Source organism: Oncorhynchus masou, chromosome 6 (genome assembly GCF_036934945.1).
Source record: "Oncorhynchus masou masou isolate Uvic2021 chromosome 6, UVic_Omas_1.1, whole genome shotgun sequence".
Taxonomy (NCBI): domain Eukaryota; kingdom Metazoa; phylum Chordata; class Actinopteri; order Salmoniformes; family Salmonidae; genus Oncorhynchus; species Oncorhynchus masou.
In genome coordinates, this window is record NC_088217.1 from 31,857,909 (window position 1) to 31,875,114 (window position 17,206).

Genomic DNA, 17,206 nt, shown 5'->3' on the forward strand with positions numbered 1-17,206 from the left:
ATCACAAATGTAATCTTCAACCTGTTTCTCTTGTAGTCTGTCTGCTCCTATTACCATTGGGTCACATGAGCATAGCCAGCCCGTCCCACTTGCCGCCCAGCCTGTGTTCAGCCCTTATCATCAGTTAGCCTAGATGTGTACTGAGATCCTATCTAACAGGCAGCTGTTGTGTGGCTGCCACAGCTTGTTGACTAAACACCCAGGCTCACGTAAGGACTGAATCAAAATACAGTTCCCAGCTGTATATTTATAGTGGTGCATTAAAGTACAGATATAGTAAAATATTAACAAGGATGTAACCATGATACTCCACGAACTGTTGCAGAGTAAAATTACTAAACAGTGGGGCATCGAGAAGGAGGCCTGACACTGGCCTAGGAACAACCCTCAAGACAGTTTGTTCTTACAGCCACTGTGTCAGAAGAAATTCCCCGCAAGCACTATAAATGAAAATGAACAGAACTGCATAAATACTAGTCAGGGTGTACTTACTAGACTATATTTAGTGTCATAAGTTCCATTCTCATCTGACCCATGGGAGGGAGGACTTGCCCATCTCTTTGACATTTATGAGTCAGTTGTATGCTAATACCAAAGTAAACTGGAACCACAATAGGGGGGAAATCATCAGCTGTGCAACGTGGCATTGTACAGCTGACTTTATTAATGCTCCCAAATCAGAATTCACATTCAGCTCTCTGGATTCAAGGCATGTCCCTTTGAAAAGAGTGGCCAGTGAGAAAACATCTGAAAGTGAGGACAGTTTATTTATATCAGTTATTCTCTCTCTCTCACACACACACACACACACACACACACACACACACACACACACACACACACACACACACACACACTTCAGGTGCCTTACCTCTGTGGAGTCATCGTAGGACACACGGATGGTATTGAGCTTTGGCCCAATACTGACAGTCTCTGTGAAGGCTGCACCACAGTCTTTATGCGGTCCTTTATGGAATTTGTAGGCAATAGTAACGTTTTTGATATAAGGCGACCCTGTCTTGATATTGACCTCAGTGAACAGCCCAGAGTACACAACAGCTGCAACCACCGTTACAATCAAACACAAGATGAGAAACACTATCAGTGCTAAAATAATAGAGTCAGACATTTTCTACACTAACACTGATGCCACTGATGCAACTCAACCTCTTCCAAGTGAAACGTTCTATTTTGATTATGTCAAGCTCTATATGAAGTGTCAAGAAGAGCCTCCTCGGAATGTACAAATTTGCGGACAGTCTACAAACTACAAAGCGCAAACGTCATGAATAAGATATCCCCGAGATTTGAAAAGAAGATGCATATGAATTGCTTGTGATGTAAAAACGAGAATAATCCGTAGAACTGTTGTTTGCATTCATACGATTTTCCGTGATAACTGAAGGTAGGACGAAAGATTTTTATAACTAACCCAAGATAGACCAGAGCCTGTCGTTTCCAATGGAGCAAATTAATCATAGTCTGCAGCACAAGCACGGAGGTGGGCAGAGCCAAGCACAAGCTAGTGAGATCCTATTGGCGCGTTTTAGAATGTATTTGCATATTTTCGTTAGGGAACGCCTACTCTGAACTGCGCATGTGCAATAACAATAAGCCCGCTCTTGCACACCTTTTAAACATCGCAATTTTTAGAAACCTTGGCAAAGGGTACATTAAACGAAACGCATACCACTCTGTTTGTTACCAATTTTAGTTTAGGAAACAGAAAACTATATGCAGATCAAATGTTTCATCGATGAGAACATTTGCAGAATCTTGGCCAAAATCCATCTCGCTCCATCTTCTCCCACTGCCGGCCGCTGGGCTTCCTCCTCATCATATTTGGTAGTGAGTTGAAACGCCAACAGGATGCTTCACATGTATACATCCTGTGAGATATCTGGCTCATTGCTCATCTGTGGTAGGACGGTGGTGTTATATAGCCTAACATCGTTTATTTCCCTAAACACAGGAACATGCTTCCCGGATAAACCATCTAGCCTCGTATGAAGGGGTGTCCCTTTTCGACGAAGCTATAATCATAACAAATAACATAACATTTGTGCATTATTGTGTGAATTATTATTACATTATCAATCGGCTGGTTGGCTAGTCCAGGTGCCATTTATTTTAAAGTAGCTAAAATATATTACCACGAGACTACAGCCTCATACTGTTATGGATGGTTGTGTAAACTTCGTAGGTTCCCTGACCAAAGAGATGAGTATATGGGGCGTGTTTTTCATTTTTTTATTTTATTATTATTATTAACAACAAATCAATACATAAAGCACATGAGGGAACACAAGCATACATAGTTTACAAACAATAGAAAATCGAGCTAGGGGGTACAATATCACATTACAATTACACAAGGACCTTAAGGGACATGCATATACTTACAATTCTAACAGCTTTTTTTGTTAGTAGAGCATTTAACCGTCTTAAAATACAGTTCAATTTATTTTTGTAGGGTACAAAAATGTGGTTTTCTGTTTGTAAATTTACATTTGTGTGTATGAAATTTGGCCAAAAGAATAATGAAATGAATTACGTAAAATGTTTCAGCTTATTTCTATTGTATGTAAAGAATCCAAACAGTACATCTCTTCACAATAGTGTAAAATCTTCATAAATGTGTTCAATTATAAACCTACTGATGTCTTGCCACAGTTTTCTTACATGCATACAATGCCAAAAAAGATGCAAAACTGTTTCTGGGTGGTCATTACAAAAGGAGCAATTTGAGCTGATGTTTTCCTTAAACTTCTTCATATAGTGGTTGGCATGATAATATTTATGAATAATTTTAAAGGAAACTTCCTTAATTTAGTTAACAAGTAGGTATGTGTGTGGCAACATCCAAACTTTTTTCCAACAGATATTATCAATAAATCCATTCCAATAAGGCATGACATAAGGTATAGATACAACATCCTGCTGAAACAAGGATCGTATCGCTCTGTTGTTGAATGGACCAAAAGAGAAACAAATCTTTCCTACTGATGAGTCAACGGGGTCAAGAGAAGGTAGGCTCTGAGGGGTCAGGTCTTGACATGTTCCTGAATAACAGAGCAACACCTGAGGGAATGGCATCTAAAACAATTGCAAAATCTTTAGGTGTTACAGGGACCTTGTAACGTGATAAGAATTCTTTATAACTGAGTAAAAGACCCTCTGCATTTACCAGTTGGCTCACCAATAGGATATTATTTTGGAACCAATATTCTAAAACAGAGAGGTATTTTTATACAATATATCCCGATTATTCCATATATAATATCTGTGTGGAGAAAAATTGTGTTTATAACTTAAGGGCCATGACAAGAAAACCTGCCAATGAAAAGCAGAAAGTTTCACTGGAACTTTATCAATATTATAATTGCAAAACAACATGAAGTTAAGGCCACCAAAAGTAGAGAAGACATGATGAGGAATACAATTCCAGATAGAAGTGGGTCTTCTTTGGAATTGTTTTATCCAATTGATCTAAAATGTATTATTTAAAGTAGTAAAGTCCAGAAAATACAGTCCACCATTCTCATAAGTGTTCATTACAACAGTTTTCCTAATGTAATGGGTACGGTTTCTCCACAGAAAGTTTAAAAGCATCTGGTCTATCTCCTTGCTTATTTTACTGTCAAGATATAAAGATAGAGCGCCATATGTTAGTCTAGAGATACCTTCAGCCTGGGTTATTAGGACTCTATCTTTTAAAGATAAGTCCCTCTGTAGCCATTGATTTAGTTTCTTCTGGGGTTTTTTAATAAGAGGGTTAAAATTTAGTAAGCCTCTAGACTTCTGATCCTTTGTAATGGTTATGCCTAAATATGTAAGTTTGTCTTTTATTGGAATACCATAAAATGAAGGGGTCACACAATCTTTGACAGCTATGAGTTCACATTTATTAATGTTAAGATATAGACCAGACGCTTTGGAAAACGATTGTATCACATTGATCGATATGGGAATTTGGTTAGCGTCTTTCAGAAAAAATGTAGTATCGTCAGCCAGCTGGCTTATAATAATTTCCTTACCAGCTATGGAAATACCTTGTACAGGACGATTATTTAAAGAATTTGCAAGAAGTTGGGTGATTAATAAAAACAGGTATGGAGAGATAGGACAACCTTGCCTAATTCCTCTCTTTAACTCAAATCTAGGTGAGGTGCAATATTTCAATTTGATAGAGCTGTTACCATTTGCACAGAGAGTCTCAATAGCCTTACAGAAAAAATCCCCAAAGCCAAGTCTCTCAATGGAGTGGAAGAGAAACTGATGCTCTACTGTGTCAAATGCTTTATAAAAATCAAAAAATAATATGAAGCTATCCTCAGTTATTAGGTCTGAGTAGTCAAGTACGTCTAATACTAGTCTGACGTTGTTAGAAATATGTCTGTTCCTCATGAAGCCAGACTGTCTTTCATCAATGATTGCATCCAGGACTTCTTTAATTATTTTTGCAAGTATTAAGGCTAATATCTTATAGTCATTATTAAGAAGACAAATTGGACGCCAGTTATCAAGGAGCAGCACTTATTTTTTAGGCTTAGGTATCAGTGTTATTAACCCCTGACTCATTGTAGGAGGGAGAACATTGTTTTTAATACTCTCTAAAAAATACTTCAAATAGGAAGGGAGCTACTTGTTCAGAAAATAATTTGTAAAATTCTGATGTAATTCCATCAACACCTGGTGATTTATTGTTCTTTAGATGTTTGATAGACTCTATAATCTCTTCAACTTTGATGGGTTCATCACACTGTTTAGATTCTATATCACTGATAGAGTGAACATTATTCATTGAGTTAAAAAACATATCTGTGGATTCCTGACAGTACGTTGAACTATACAATTTTCTGTCAAAATTGCTACAGTATTTAGCAATTAATTTTTGGTCATCTGTAATAACACCATCAATGTTTAACTTATGGATAGTGTTATTTTTAGAGTGAAATTTCTCAAGTTTAAAGAAATAGGATGAATTCTGTTCTCCCTCCTCAATCCATTTTTCCTAGATCTAATAAAGGCTCCTTCTGCTTTTAATCTATATATATTATCCAGTTTATTTTGTAACTCAATTAGTTCCATCTTCTCCTCCCCCAAGAGGTCGGTTGGGGACCTCTGAGAAAGGGAAGTTATCTTAATGATCACCTTTTCCTCCTCAGCTGATATTAGCAAGATTACTACCATATTTTCTAAGATATTTGGGCACCTCAAATTTAAAGAGCTCCCAGTTCTTGCAATAAGATTTTTCTTCACAAGCCCTTTCCCAAAAGTGTGAGAGCAGATCTTTAACCTCAAATTTAACTATATCATTATTTAATAATGAGCGTGTTTAATAATAATAATTTAATAATGGGGCGTGTTGAGCTGATCACTTTTGTCATTGTTGGTCACCGCCTTTCAAAGTGTTGCATTATGGGGATAAAAATTAGCATAATTGCAATTACATGTCGACTGCATGAACTTTACAAAAATTATTTTGATCAAAGGTCAAGAATTTTTCACTACAGTCAACTGCAAGTTAAGTGTTTTATGGGGATTAGAGACATTTATTTCGACATGAAGAACAACTTTCATAAACAATGGCAACACTGCCATGTTGTACTTAGCCTTGTTGGAAAACCACATCAGTAGCCAGGTTTCCATCCAATTGGCGACAGATTTTCATGCGAATATTCTAGAATCCGCATAATGAAAACATGTACATTTTCTCACCAATGGTGTTTCAACTTCATGGACTTGTTGCGGATAAAAATCTGTGCATGATGACAGTGCACACGAAATTGACTTCTCACTGAAGTTTTCAAAATCTAAAGTTAAATGTTTGCATCGCATTTTCAACCCTATCGATAGTTTAGTCACAAAACTGATGAGTTTAATAACAAATGTACCTACTATGGTTTTGGCACATGCGCTGTAGCCAACAGCTCGCAGATACAGTGCGGGTAGGCTAGTCTACATGATGAGATTATTATGGATAAGAGCCAGAATATTTACGCATCGATCATCATGTAACCAGAATAAGAACCTCGATATTTATTGTAATGGAGCATCAAGATCACTGTGCACATTCACCACCCTGTGAAGTCCATCATACATAATTTCATCTGTAGCCTAATAAACTACTTGGTTTCCTGAGTCGTAGTGGGAGGACAACACACACCATATCGTGTGACTAACTTTACTTAAATATGATGGTGATTATATTCATATTTGCGCATAAAGGAGTTTCCGCCGACCTTTCTCGCAATATTAATTTTAGACACAAAAATATCCAACCATATCGAGCAAACAAATTTTATTTTGGCATTTATCAAATTCTACCGAAACGTCTTTCTTTTGTATCACAGCTGTCGTGATTTTTTTATATACGGTGTGATTTTTTAAATATACAGTATGACTTTACTCGCAAAACTGTGGATGGAAATGTGGTTAGTGTCCTACTTTCAGCTGTTACAGATGCACCTCCCCCAACTTCACTCCTCAACCTTCGTCTACAGTTGGTTGTTTTCGCCTTACCACTCAAATGAGCCCATTGCATTATCTACTACAGTTTCAGGCAATCAATCAAGCTTGTGAGACTGGAAACAAGACTAACTTGTATATATTTGAATGATACAGTACGTCACATTATATATGATAACTATTTGGTTTTAATAGCATCACCTCTTGAAGAGCGTAGTCAGATCTACACATTTTTTATTATTCCATGCAAAACAATTGCGCACATTTAGCTCTATCATCAGAGTTGTAGCCAGGCCTGCTGCAACCTGGTCTCAGAGCATTTTGTATTATTCTGTAATTTGTGGATGTCCTTCACCTATTTCGTATTATATGTTACGATTTACAAATCATATTATATGTTACAAATTTTCAAAATGTATGATATTGTAGCGACCCGCACAGACAGCTGTGTGTTATGTGTTAGGCTAGGAGGTGATTGTGTTGTACTGACCAGTACCCGGCGTCCTGCTATCTGCCAAACACGGGAATGCCTGGAATGTTCTGATGCCGGGCATCCTGGTGGTTGGCGGAGTGGCATGGAGGGGGGTTGGGCAGGGGGGTGGAGCATTGGAAGTTAAGTCCAGGTTCAGCCTTTGTTCTCTCTCTCTTACGTCTGGGCTTCCCAAGAGAAGGTCACGCTTGGCTTGTGGGTTATCTGTTATCTTTTTGGCGTGTGCTACGGCCCAAACAGTAGCCTGTGTAAAGTTGGTTTAATAAACCGTCAATTCGCAAACTCAAGCCTCTGTCTGGACAATTGGACAATTCTGTCTGGACAATTCATTTATGATCTAGTCAGGTCATTACATTGGTGTCAGAAGTAAAAACGTTGATACAAGTTAGCCAGCTAGCTAGCTGACTTATGTGGCTAGCTACCGTAGGTGAGAACGGGGATTGAGAATGCGTCGAGGGAATCCGAAAGTGAAGGTGGAGGTAGGGGACGATTATGGCCAAGGAGGTGCGTGTGAATGGACGTCGGGGGTTCTGTCTGAGGAGATCGCCAGGGCGTCGGAGCGCAGAGGCCGCTTGAGGGAGGACGTTACAGCGATGGCGGCTGAAGCGGGCATGAGTGCTTCGTCGACTGTATTTCGCGCGGATTCTGGTGGGCAGACAGGAGTGGCGACGTCGACGCGGCGTGACGAGGAATCTGGGGCTCAGGATGTAAACAAACATGGCGGCGCCCAGTTCCCGGCTGCGTCCGTATCTGTTAACACCCCGAAGTATTCCGGTAAGGCGGATTGGGAAGCTTTTCATGCTCAGTTTGAACTGTTAGCTCATTTTAGGGGGTGGTCGGATGAAGAAAGGGCACTGCAGTTGGCTTTATGCCTCACGGATGAAGCTCTGGCCTGTTTGATATTGATTAGCCCCGAGGACAGGCATGATTATGGTGCTTTAGTGGGAGCACTGAGGAGCGCTATGGACAGTGTGTACAGCCCGGGCTACTGCGCTCCGAACTGAGTAATAGACGCAGGCAGCCTGGAGAGCCTCTACGGGTGCTAGCTAATGACATTGAGAGCCTCTCTCGGCGGGCATATGCTCACATGCCCCCCTCAGTGCAGAGCGAGCTAGCACGGGACCAGTTCATACAGGCGCTCTCTCCTACGGAGCTGCGCATACAGACCCAGCTGGCTCATCCTGAGTCATTGCAGACAGCCTTGGAGATGGCTTTGGAGAGGGAGCTGGTGTGGGCTGGGGCTTCAGCTGGGGCTTTGGTGGGGGTGCAGGGAGACACACCCTCTGTGCGAGCTGGGGGGCAGAGCAGTCCGGAGCCGGAAAAGCCTGCTTGGGTGGCCGAAATGACAAAACTCATTCGGGCTGTGTCGCTACAGGCGGCACGAAACACAAGCCCTGGTCCCAGGGTCTGCTGGGGTTGTGGCCAGCCAGGCCATCTGCGCCGAGATTGCCCCATGTCCCCCAGAGCTCAGGGAAACGGCTCGGGGTCCGCATAGACCGGGTAGTGCGGACCCCTGGCTTTCTATCCCAACCACCATCATCTTCAGGAGGAGCCCACCGGCACAGACGGGGAAGCAAGGCACCACTTCCCCCAGAAGCAGACGAGGGCAAGCGGATGGAGCCTGTTGTTGTGGTGGGCCGGACCTGTGTTGGGGATTTTTGTCATGTCCCTGTCACTGTGGAGGGGGTGCCCTGCTCCGCCCTGGTGGACACTGGGTCCACAGTAACCCTGGTGAGGCCAGATATTGTGCCAGGTTGGACTCAGTGTGAGCCTACAACTGTGCAGCTCCGCACAGTCACAGGTGAGCTGGCACCCATGAAAGGGAAGGGAATAATGACTCTGACAGTAGGAGGCAGGACTGTGCGTCATCCTGTGTGGGTGGCGGCTGTGCAGGACCCTTGTATCCTGGGGTTGGACTTTCTTAGGAGCACAGGCTGCCGGTTAGACCTAAATAGGGGCACACTGAGCTTCCAGGGAGGGACGGAAGTCACCATGGCCCCCCCTAATGTCACATTCACTCAACCCAACAAACCCTTTACTCCAACAGTTAAAGCAGCAGAGACTCATGGCTGCGCCCCCTCCCCCACAGCTGTGTGTGACTTTTCCCCAGTCCCCCTGTCACCTACGGCGGTGTGTTACATTCCCCAGCTACCTCCATGACACAGCCCTCTGTGAGCCTGGGCCGCAACCCCCAGCCCAGCTACCCCAGATGGGAGAGGAGAGGACACTGTCTGCAGTGAGGGAGATATGGGGGAGGAACTGTGTTGGTCTTGACCCCGAGCAGCAGGAACGGTTGTGGCAGTTGCTGTTTGAATTCAGAGAAAGCTTTGCGTTGAGTGAGGAAGAGGTGGGTCAGACTCATCTGGTGCAGCATGAGATCAACACAGGTGATGCTCGACCCATCAAGATGCGTCCCCGCCGTATCCTGCTGGCACGCCAGGAGGCGGCAGACAAGGCTGTGTTGGAGATGCAGCGGGCAGACTTCATTGAGCCCTCAGACAGCCCCTGGGCGGCGCCAGTTCATGGTTCCGAAGAAGGGGGCAAGCTGAGGTTCTGTGCGGACTACAGGCGGCTGAATGAGGTAACCAGGAAGGACTCATACCCCATACCACGTATCGATGAGTCGCTGGACCTGGTTAGGGGGTCCTCCTGGTTCTCCTCACTAGACCTCCGCAGTGGCTACTGGCAGGTGCCCCTCTCCCCAGAGGCCAGAGCCAAAACTGCGTTCTCCACTAACAGAGGACACTGGCAGTTCAAGGTCCTGTGCTTTGGCCTGTGCAACGCTCCAGCTACTTTTGAGCGTTTGATGGTCAGGGTGCTATATGGCATCCCCCGACAGCAGTGTCTGGTATACCTCGATGACATCCTGGCCCATGGCAGCTCCTTCCAGTCAGCCCTGGGGGCGCTACGGCGTGTGCTGGAGAGGGTGGCTGCCGCAGGTCTGAAGCTCCACCCCGAGAAGTGCCACTTCATGAGGAGAGAGGTGTCCTTCTTGGGCCACCGAGTGGGGAAGGAGGGGATCAGCACCATGGAGGACAAGGTAGGGGCTGTCAGAGACTGGCCCACCCCCACCGACCAGCGTCAGCTGAAGAGCTTTCTCGGCCTGGCCTCGTACTACAGGAGGTTTGTAGGGGCTTCTCATTGCTGCTCCACTGAACCGCCTGCTGCCGAAGGACAAGGCTTTCACTTGGACAGTGGAGTATGAGGAGGCGTTCAACACCCTCAAACGTGCACTGATCGAGGCCCCCGTGCTCGCCCCCTGACCTCACCTTGCCCTTTATCCTGGACACAGACGCGAGCAATGTGGGCATGGGTGGGGTGCTGGCCCAGGTGGGGCCAGAGGGGGAGAGAGTGGTGGCGTACTTCAGCAAAACATTTGACAAACATGAGCGCCGCTACTGTGTCACCCGGCGGGAGCTCTTGGCTGTTGTGGCTTCCGTAAAACACTTCAAGTACTACCTGGGTGGTCTGCCCTTTACTGTAAGGACTGACCACTCTGCTCTCCAGTGGCTCATGTCTTTCAGAGAGCCAGAGGGGCAGGTGGCACGCTGGTTGGAGGAACTTCAGCCGTATGACTTCACGGTGGTGCACAGGGCAGGGGCACGCCACTCCAACGCCGACGCCATGTCCCGTCGGCCCTGTACTGCAGACGGCTGCCGCCACTGTGAACGGAGAGGGACGGGAGAGAGAGCTGCGGGCAGAGGAGGGTGTCTGTGCCACAGTGTGTCGGGCGACGGGCCTGTCTGCTGCGAGCTGCAGACTGTCGACGTGGCTGAATGGCGGCAGCAGCAGGGACGGGACACAGACCTACAGCCAGTGCTACAGTGGGTAGAGGCGCAGGTGAGGCCACCATGGGAAGAGGTGACAGCGCTCTCACTCGCGACCAAAGGGTTGTGGTCGAAGTTTGAGAGACTGCGGCTGGCTGATGGCGTGCTACAGCGGGCATGGAAGGAGTCAGCTACGGGAGAGGAGAGGTGGCAGGTGGTGGTCCCAAAAGCATTGCGGGAGGCTGTGCTCCAGAGTACTCATGGGGGTGGGGACTGGACACTTTGGGGTCACAAAAACACTGCGCCGTCTCCGTCAGGGCTTCTACTGGGGGCAGCACAAGAGGGATGTGGAGGACTTTGTCGCCGCTGTGACAACTGCACAGCGAGAAAGGGCCCCCCAGGCCGCTCTCATGCTCAGCTCCAACAGTTCCCAGTGGGGGCTCCCATGGAGAGGGTGGGAGTGGATGTAGTTGGGCCGTTCCCCACCACAGACAGTGGAAACCGCTGGGTGCTCACGGCCATGGACTATTTCACAAAATGGCCCGAGGCCTATGCTCTGCCTGACCAGGAGGCAGAGACCATCGTCGACATATTTTCTGACAGCGGGGATGTTCAGCAGGTTTGGAGCTGCAGAGTCCATCCACAGCGACCAAGGCAGAAACTTTGAGTCCCGTGTGTTCGCCACCATGTGTGAGAGGCTGGGTATGCACAAGACCCGCACTACTCCTCTCCATCCTCAAAGTGATGGCCTTGTGGAGCGCTTCAACAAAACGCTTGGACAGCAGCTGGCCATAGTCTCTTCCAAACACCAGTGTGACTGGGACAAGCACCTGCCTATGTTCCTCATGGCATGCCGCTCCGCTGTCCAAGACTCCACCTCCTGCACGCCTGCCCTCCTCATGCTGGGGAGAGAGATCCGCACCCCTGCGGAGATGGCGTTTGGTCGGCCCCTGGATAGCCCTCATGTTCCTCCGGGGCCGGAGTATGCCCGGAGACTCCAGGACCGCCTGGAGACAGCCCACACCTTCGCCAGAGAGCAGCTGGTGAATGCAGGTGTGAGGCAGAAAAGGAACTATGACGTGCACACCCGGGGAAGGCACTTTGTGGCTGGGGAGCTGGTCTGGGTCTACAGCCCCCTAAGGAAAAAAAAGGCAGATGCCCCAAGTTGGACAGTCACTGGGTGGGACCCTGCAGTGTCCTGGAGAGGGTAGGGAGGTTGTGTACCGGGTGCAGCTTCCTCCCAGGGGGAGAAAGGTGGCACTGCACCGGGACAGGTTAGCCCCATACAGAGGGGCCTCTTTTCCCCAAACCCCAGGAACATCCACAATTCCCCTCTCTGGCAATGACATTCTCCAGGCACCCACCCTCAGGTGCCGCAGACAAGGCTCCAGACAGCCCACTCCCCCTGTCTCCCCCCCTGTGTCACCGCGTGGTTCCCCAGAGCCACGGACTGTATTACCCATTCCCGCTTCCTTGTCCCCCATATCCCTGCCTTCATCCCCTGGTTCCCAGAGGGGCACTCTGCGACCATCACAGCCACGCAGGCAAAGGAGACCTCCGGGTCGCTTCAGAGACTTTGTTTGTTCCCTCGGGGACAAGGGACTTTGTGGTGGGGGGGCTTTGTAGCGACCCGCACAGACAGCTGTGTGTTATGTGTTAGGCTAGGAGGTGATTGTGTTGTACTGACCAGTACCCGGTGTTCGCGGGGTCCGACATGCCAATCAACCTGCTATCTGCCAAACACGGGAATGCCTGGAATGTTCTGATGCCGGGCATCCTGGTGGTTGGCGGAGTGGCGTGGAGGGGGGTTGGGCAGGGGGGTGGAGCATTGGAAGTTAAGTCCAGGTTCAGCCTTTGTTCTCTCTCTCTTACGTCTGGGCTTCCCAAGAGAAGGTCACGCTTGGCTTGTGGGTTATCTGTTATCTTTTTGGCGTGTGCTACGGCCCAAACAGTAGCCTGTGTAAAGTTGGTTTAATAAACCGTCAATTCGCAAACTCAAGCCTCTGTCTGGACAATTGTTCATTTATGATCTAGTCAGGTCATTACAATATGTTACGAATTCTAGCTAGGTGGATAACGTTAGCTAGCTGGCTAATGTTAGCTAGGCTAGGACTTAGGCACTAGGGTTAAGTTTAGGAGTTTGGTTAAAGGGTTATGGTCAAGAGATGGAGATGGGTTAGCTAAAAGGGTTAAGTTGTTTAGGGTTAGGGAAAGGGTTAGATAACATGCTAAGTCATTTCAATGTAGCTAAAAAAGTATTAAGTAGTTGAAAGGTTGCTAATTAGCTAAAAAGCTAAAGATGTACAGTGCCTTGCGAAAGTATTCCGCCCCCTTGAACTTTGCGACCTTTTGCCACATTTCAGGCTTCAAACATAAAGATATAAAACTGTATTTTTTTGTGAAGAATCAACAACAAGTGGGACACAATCATGAAGTGGAACGACATTTATTGGATATTTCAAACTTTTTTAACAAATCAAAAACTGACAAATTGGGCGTGCAAAATTATTCAGCCCCCTTAAGTTAATACTTTGTAGCGCCACCTTTTGCTGCGATTACAGCTGTAAGTCGCTTGGGGTATGTCTCTATCAGTTTTGCACATCGAGAGACTGAAATTTTTTCCCATTCCTCCTTCCAAAACAGCTTGAGCTCAGTGAGGTTGGATGGAGAGCATTTGTGAACAGCAGTTTTCAGTTCTTTCCACAGATTCTTGATTAGATTCAGGTCTGGACTTTGACTTGGCCATTCTAACACCTGGATATGTTTATTTTTTAACCATTCCATTGTAGATTTTGCTTTATATCATTGTCTTGTTGGAAGACAAATCTCCGTCCCAGTCTCAGGTCTTTTGCAGACTCCATCAGGTTTTCTTCCAGAATGGTCCTGTATTTGGCTCCATCCATCTTCCCATCAATTTTAACCATCTTCCCTGTCCCTGCTGAAGAAAAGCAGGCCCAAACCATGATGCTGCCACCACCATGTTTGACAGTGGGGATGGCGTGTTCAGGGTGATGGGCTGTGTTGCTTTTACGCCAAACATAACGTTTTGCATTGTTGCCAAAAAGTTCAATTTTGGTTTCATCTGACCAGAGCACCTTCTTCCACATGTTTGGTGTGTCTCCCAGGTGGCTTGTGGCAAACTTTAAACGACACTTTTTATGGATATCTTTAAGAAATGGCTTTCTTCTTGCCACTCTTCCATAAAGGCCAGATTTGTGCAATATACGACTGATTCTTGTCCTATGGACAGAGTCTCCCACCTCAGCTGTAGATCTCTGCAGTTCATCCAGAGTGATCATGGGCCTCTTGGCTGCATCTCTGATCAGTCTTCTCCTTGTATGGGCTGAAAGTTTAGAGGGACGGCCAGGTCTTGGTAGATTTGCAGTGGTCTGATACTCCTTCCATTTCAATATTATCGCTTGCACAGTGCTCCTTGGGATGTTTAAAGCTTGGGAAATATTTTTGTATCCAAATCCGGCTTTAAACTTCTTCACAACAGTATCTCGGACCTGCCTGGTGTGTTCCTTGTTCTTCATGATGCTCTCTGCGCTTTTAATGGACCTCTGAGACTATCACAGTGCAGGTGCATTTATACGGAGACTTGATTACACACAGGTGGATTGTATTTATCATCATTAGTCGTTTAGGTCAACATTGGTCAACAGAGATCCTCACTGAACTTCTGGAGAGAGTTTGCTGCACTGAAAGTAAAGGGGCTGAATAATTTTGCACGCCCAATTTTTCAGTTTTTGATTTGTTAAAAAGGTTTGAAATATCCAATAAATGTTGTTCCAATAAATGTTGTTGATTCTTCACAAAAAAATACAGTTTTATATCTTTATGTTTGAAGCCTGAAATGTGGCAAAAGGTCGCAAAGTTCAAGGGGGCCGAATACTTTCGCAAGGCACTGTATGTGATGAGATTTGAACTTGCAACCTTTGGGTTGCTAGACATTGTGTTATGTCCCTACCCACCCACCCCACTTTTGTAACCATCTGTCTTAGGTAGTAACATATCATACTAATTGGAGTGTTCCGAATTTACGTTTACTATATTTGCGTCTAGTCTATGTTACCAGGCTGGTATACCGTACCAGTCATAAAAAAATATTAGTAGAGCGCTGATTGGCCAGCTCATCCTAAGGGAGATGACATATTCTATGAGGAAATAACATGCATTTTTAAAAACGGTCTGTTTGAGAAAAAGTTTGAGGTGGGTTTTTTTAAGTGTTTCTTTGGCCACAAATACGAGTATAGGACGAGTCAACAACATTATTTGGATATGAGTTAACAGAATGTTAACTTTTGAAAGTGAGATTTTAACTGGGCAGTTACTTTAAAACATGCTAAACTTGATTAACATATTTATAGAGAAAATCTGTAAAATATTTAAAGAGTCTTATATATGAATAATAATATTTTACAGTTGAAGTATTTCATTGCAACATACTGTATCTTCAAAGTAAATCTAACTTTTCTGCACTCAACAGCTTTCCAAAACGTCACAATTTCATAAGACCCTTTCTCAGCCTGAAAAAATGCAGCACTCTAATGCCGTTTGCAGCGTTTTGAGCATCCACTAACATAGTGACCCCTCCTTCCACAGTAATCCCCTAATTGTCCATTTTCTCAATGGCAGCAACGCACTAGGCATCCTCTCTTGGTTCTCCCTGACCTATTCCTATCTGAGGGTGCAAAGGGATATGGGTGAAGCAAGGTTAGAGTTTGTTGACACAAAGGTCAAGAGTTCACAGAGTTGACAGTATTCCTACACATTGTCCTAATTATCCAAGTCATCTGCAATTTCATCGTTATCCCCCTCTTCCTTCCTGTTGCCATTCTTCCTCTCCTCAGAGTCACTCTCCTGGGCCTGAAAGAAACAGTAAAACATTTGTTTTTGAGCTCTCTAATTTTGCCACAGCAGGGCATTAGACAGAGGAAGCTGGGGAAGTAGCTATGTGTTATAAACAAACTGAGCAGTGTTTAAGAAGGATGCTGTATTGTACAGCAAATCATCCCCTTAGTGTAGAATAGAAGGCTACTGTCTAACAACATGGCTCAGTGCGCCTGAACATGCCTCACTGTTGTTTTCTGGATCTAGCCAGTAATGATTAGCTAGGAACAAAAATACTACAACGTATCTTATCAGCCCAGTGTTCCACACACAGCTTCCCATTTCCCTTACAGCTGTCTGTAAACCTAAATATTCACTACACAAGGATCCTCCACAAATCGAAATGTTCTTGAGATTACCGGAGCGCCAAGAGGCTTCTAAACAGCTTCTACCCTCAAGCCATAAGACTCCTGAACAGCTTATCAAATGGCTACCCAGACTATTTGCATTGCCCCCCACGCTGCTGCTACTCCTCTCTGTTATTATCTATGCATAGCCATAATAACTCTACCTATATGTACATAATTACCTCGACACCGGTGCCCCTGCACATTGACACATTGACTCTGTACCGGTACCCCGTTTATATAGCCCCACTATTGTTATTTACTGCTGCTCTTTAATTATTTGTTATTATTTTCCCATATTTTTTTGTAGGTATTTTCTAAAAACAGCATTGTTGGTTAAGGGCTTGTAAGTAAGCATTTCACTGTAAGGTCTACACCTGTTATATTCGGCGCATGTGACAAATACAATTTGATTTGATTACAATAGACAGAAAGCTTGCAGAAAATTAAAGATTATAAAACGCCACATAAAAGCTTTTGTCTGTTTTCCTTATGGGAATTTAGAATAGTGTTTCAATCAAATATGTAACAAAGAGAGAAATTATTTTAGAAATTACATTTAACTCGTAGCTTCACAAGTTCATTATGGCCAGTACCTCATCTACTGACTGCTCCTGAGGCAGCAGGCAGTCTTCGTCCTCTTCATAACTCCCCTTATTCACCTTGGGGACAGGAGAGAGAGTGGTAGTTGTAAGCATATGTACCAGGACCTACCTGTTGAGAGTGGGCCAAGTTCTAGAGCTGGCGTCTTTGGCTACTGCGTTGAGGATCTCAGGGATGCCCTCTCCAGCTATCTCCTCCACTGCCTTCAGAACATCATCAGTGTGCTCCAGGTAAATATTACAGAGAGGAGGAGAAGGGAACACAAACACCATGAACACTCTGAATAGTATTATTCACCTTACAGCCAGTGGGAGCATGGCAACCACAATTGCAGGAGGAGAGCTACAATAAATTGAGGTTACAAGAGGGTTGGGTCTATCCAATAAAGTAAATTCCCCTTTCCAGTGTCTGTGGTATACTGACACCTAATGGCCACCTTCATTCATTAACTGCTCTACATCAACCATGAATCCATGTGGAACACACACCTGAGGAGAGTTTGGAGAGTCTCGTTGTCTTTGGGTCCTCTTTGCTTCTCTCGGTCTCCGCTCGTAGTCACCAACTCCTGGCACAGGAACTGCCAGGCTAGGGTTGCTAGAGGCAGAGACTGTTATATACTGAACAGATCCTCATTG

The 17,206-nt window shown here is 45.2% G+C and overlaps 1 protein-coding gene and 1 long non-coding RNA gene across 3 annotated transcripts in view; both read right to left on the minus strand.

Moving 5' to 3' along the window:
• LOC135541896 (testis-expressed protein 264 homolog) overlaps positions 1-1,478 on the minus strand; it is a 124,064-nt gene extending 122,586 nt beyond the window's left edge. For both annotated transcript variants that reach the window (XM_064968384.1, XM_064968383.1), the window contains exon 1: positions 872-1,478. In XM_064968384.1, coding sequence (XP_064824456.1) covers positions 872-1,129 — 258 coding nt within the window. In that variant the 5' untranslated portion in view covers positions 1,130-1,478. The remainder of the gene's footprint in view (positions 1-871) is intronic.
• A 13,581-nt stretch (positions 1,479-15,059) lies between these two features.
• Positions 15,060-16,917, minus strand: LOC135541075 (uncharacterized). The gene is made up of 3 exons (XR_010455911.1): positions 16,869-16,917; positions 16,565-16,630; positions 15,060-15,597 (listed from the first exon to the last, which is right to left on the minus strand). It is a non-coding gene; the product is annotated as an uncharacterized LOC135541075 (long non-coding RNA).
• Positions 16,918-17,206: the final 289 nt, after the last annotated feature.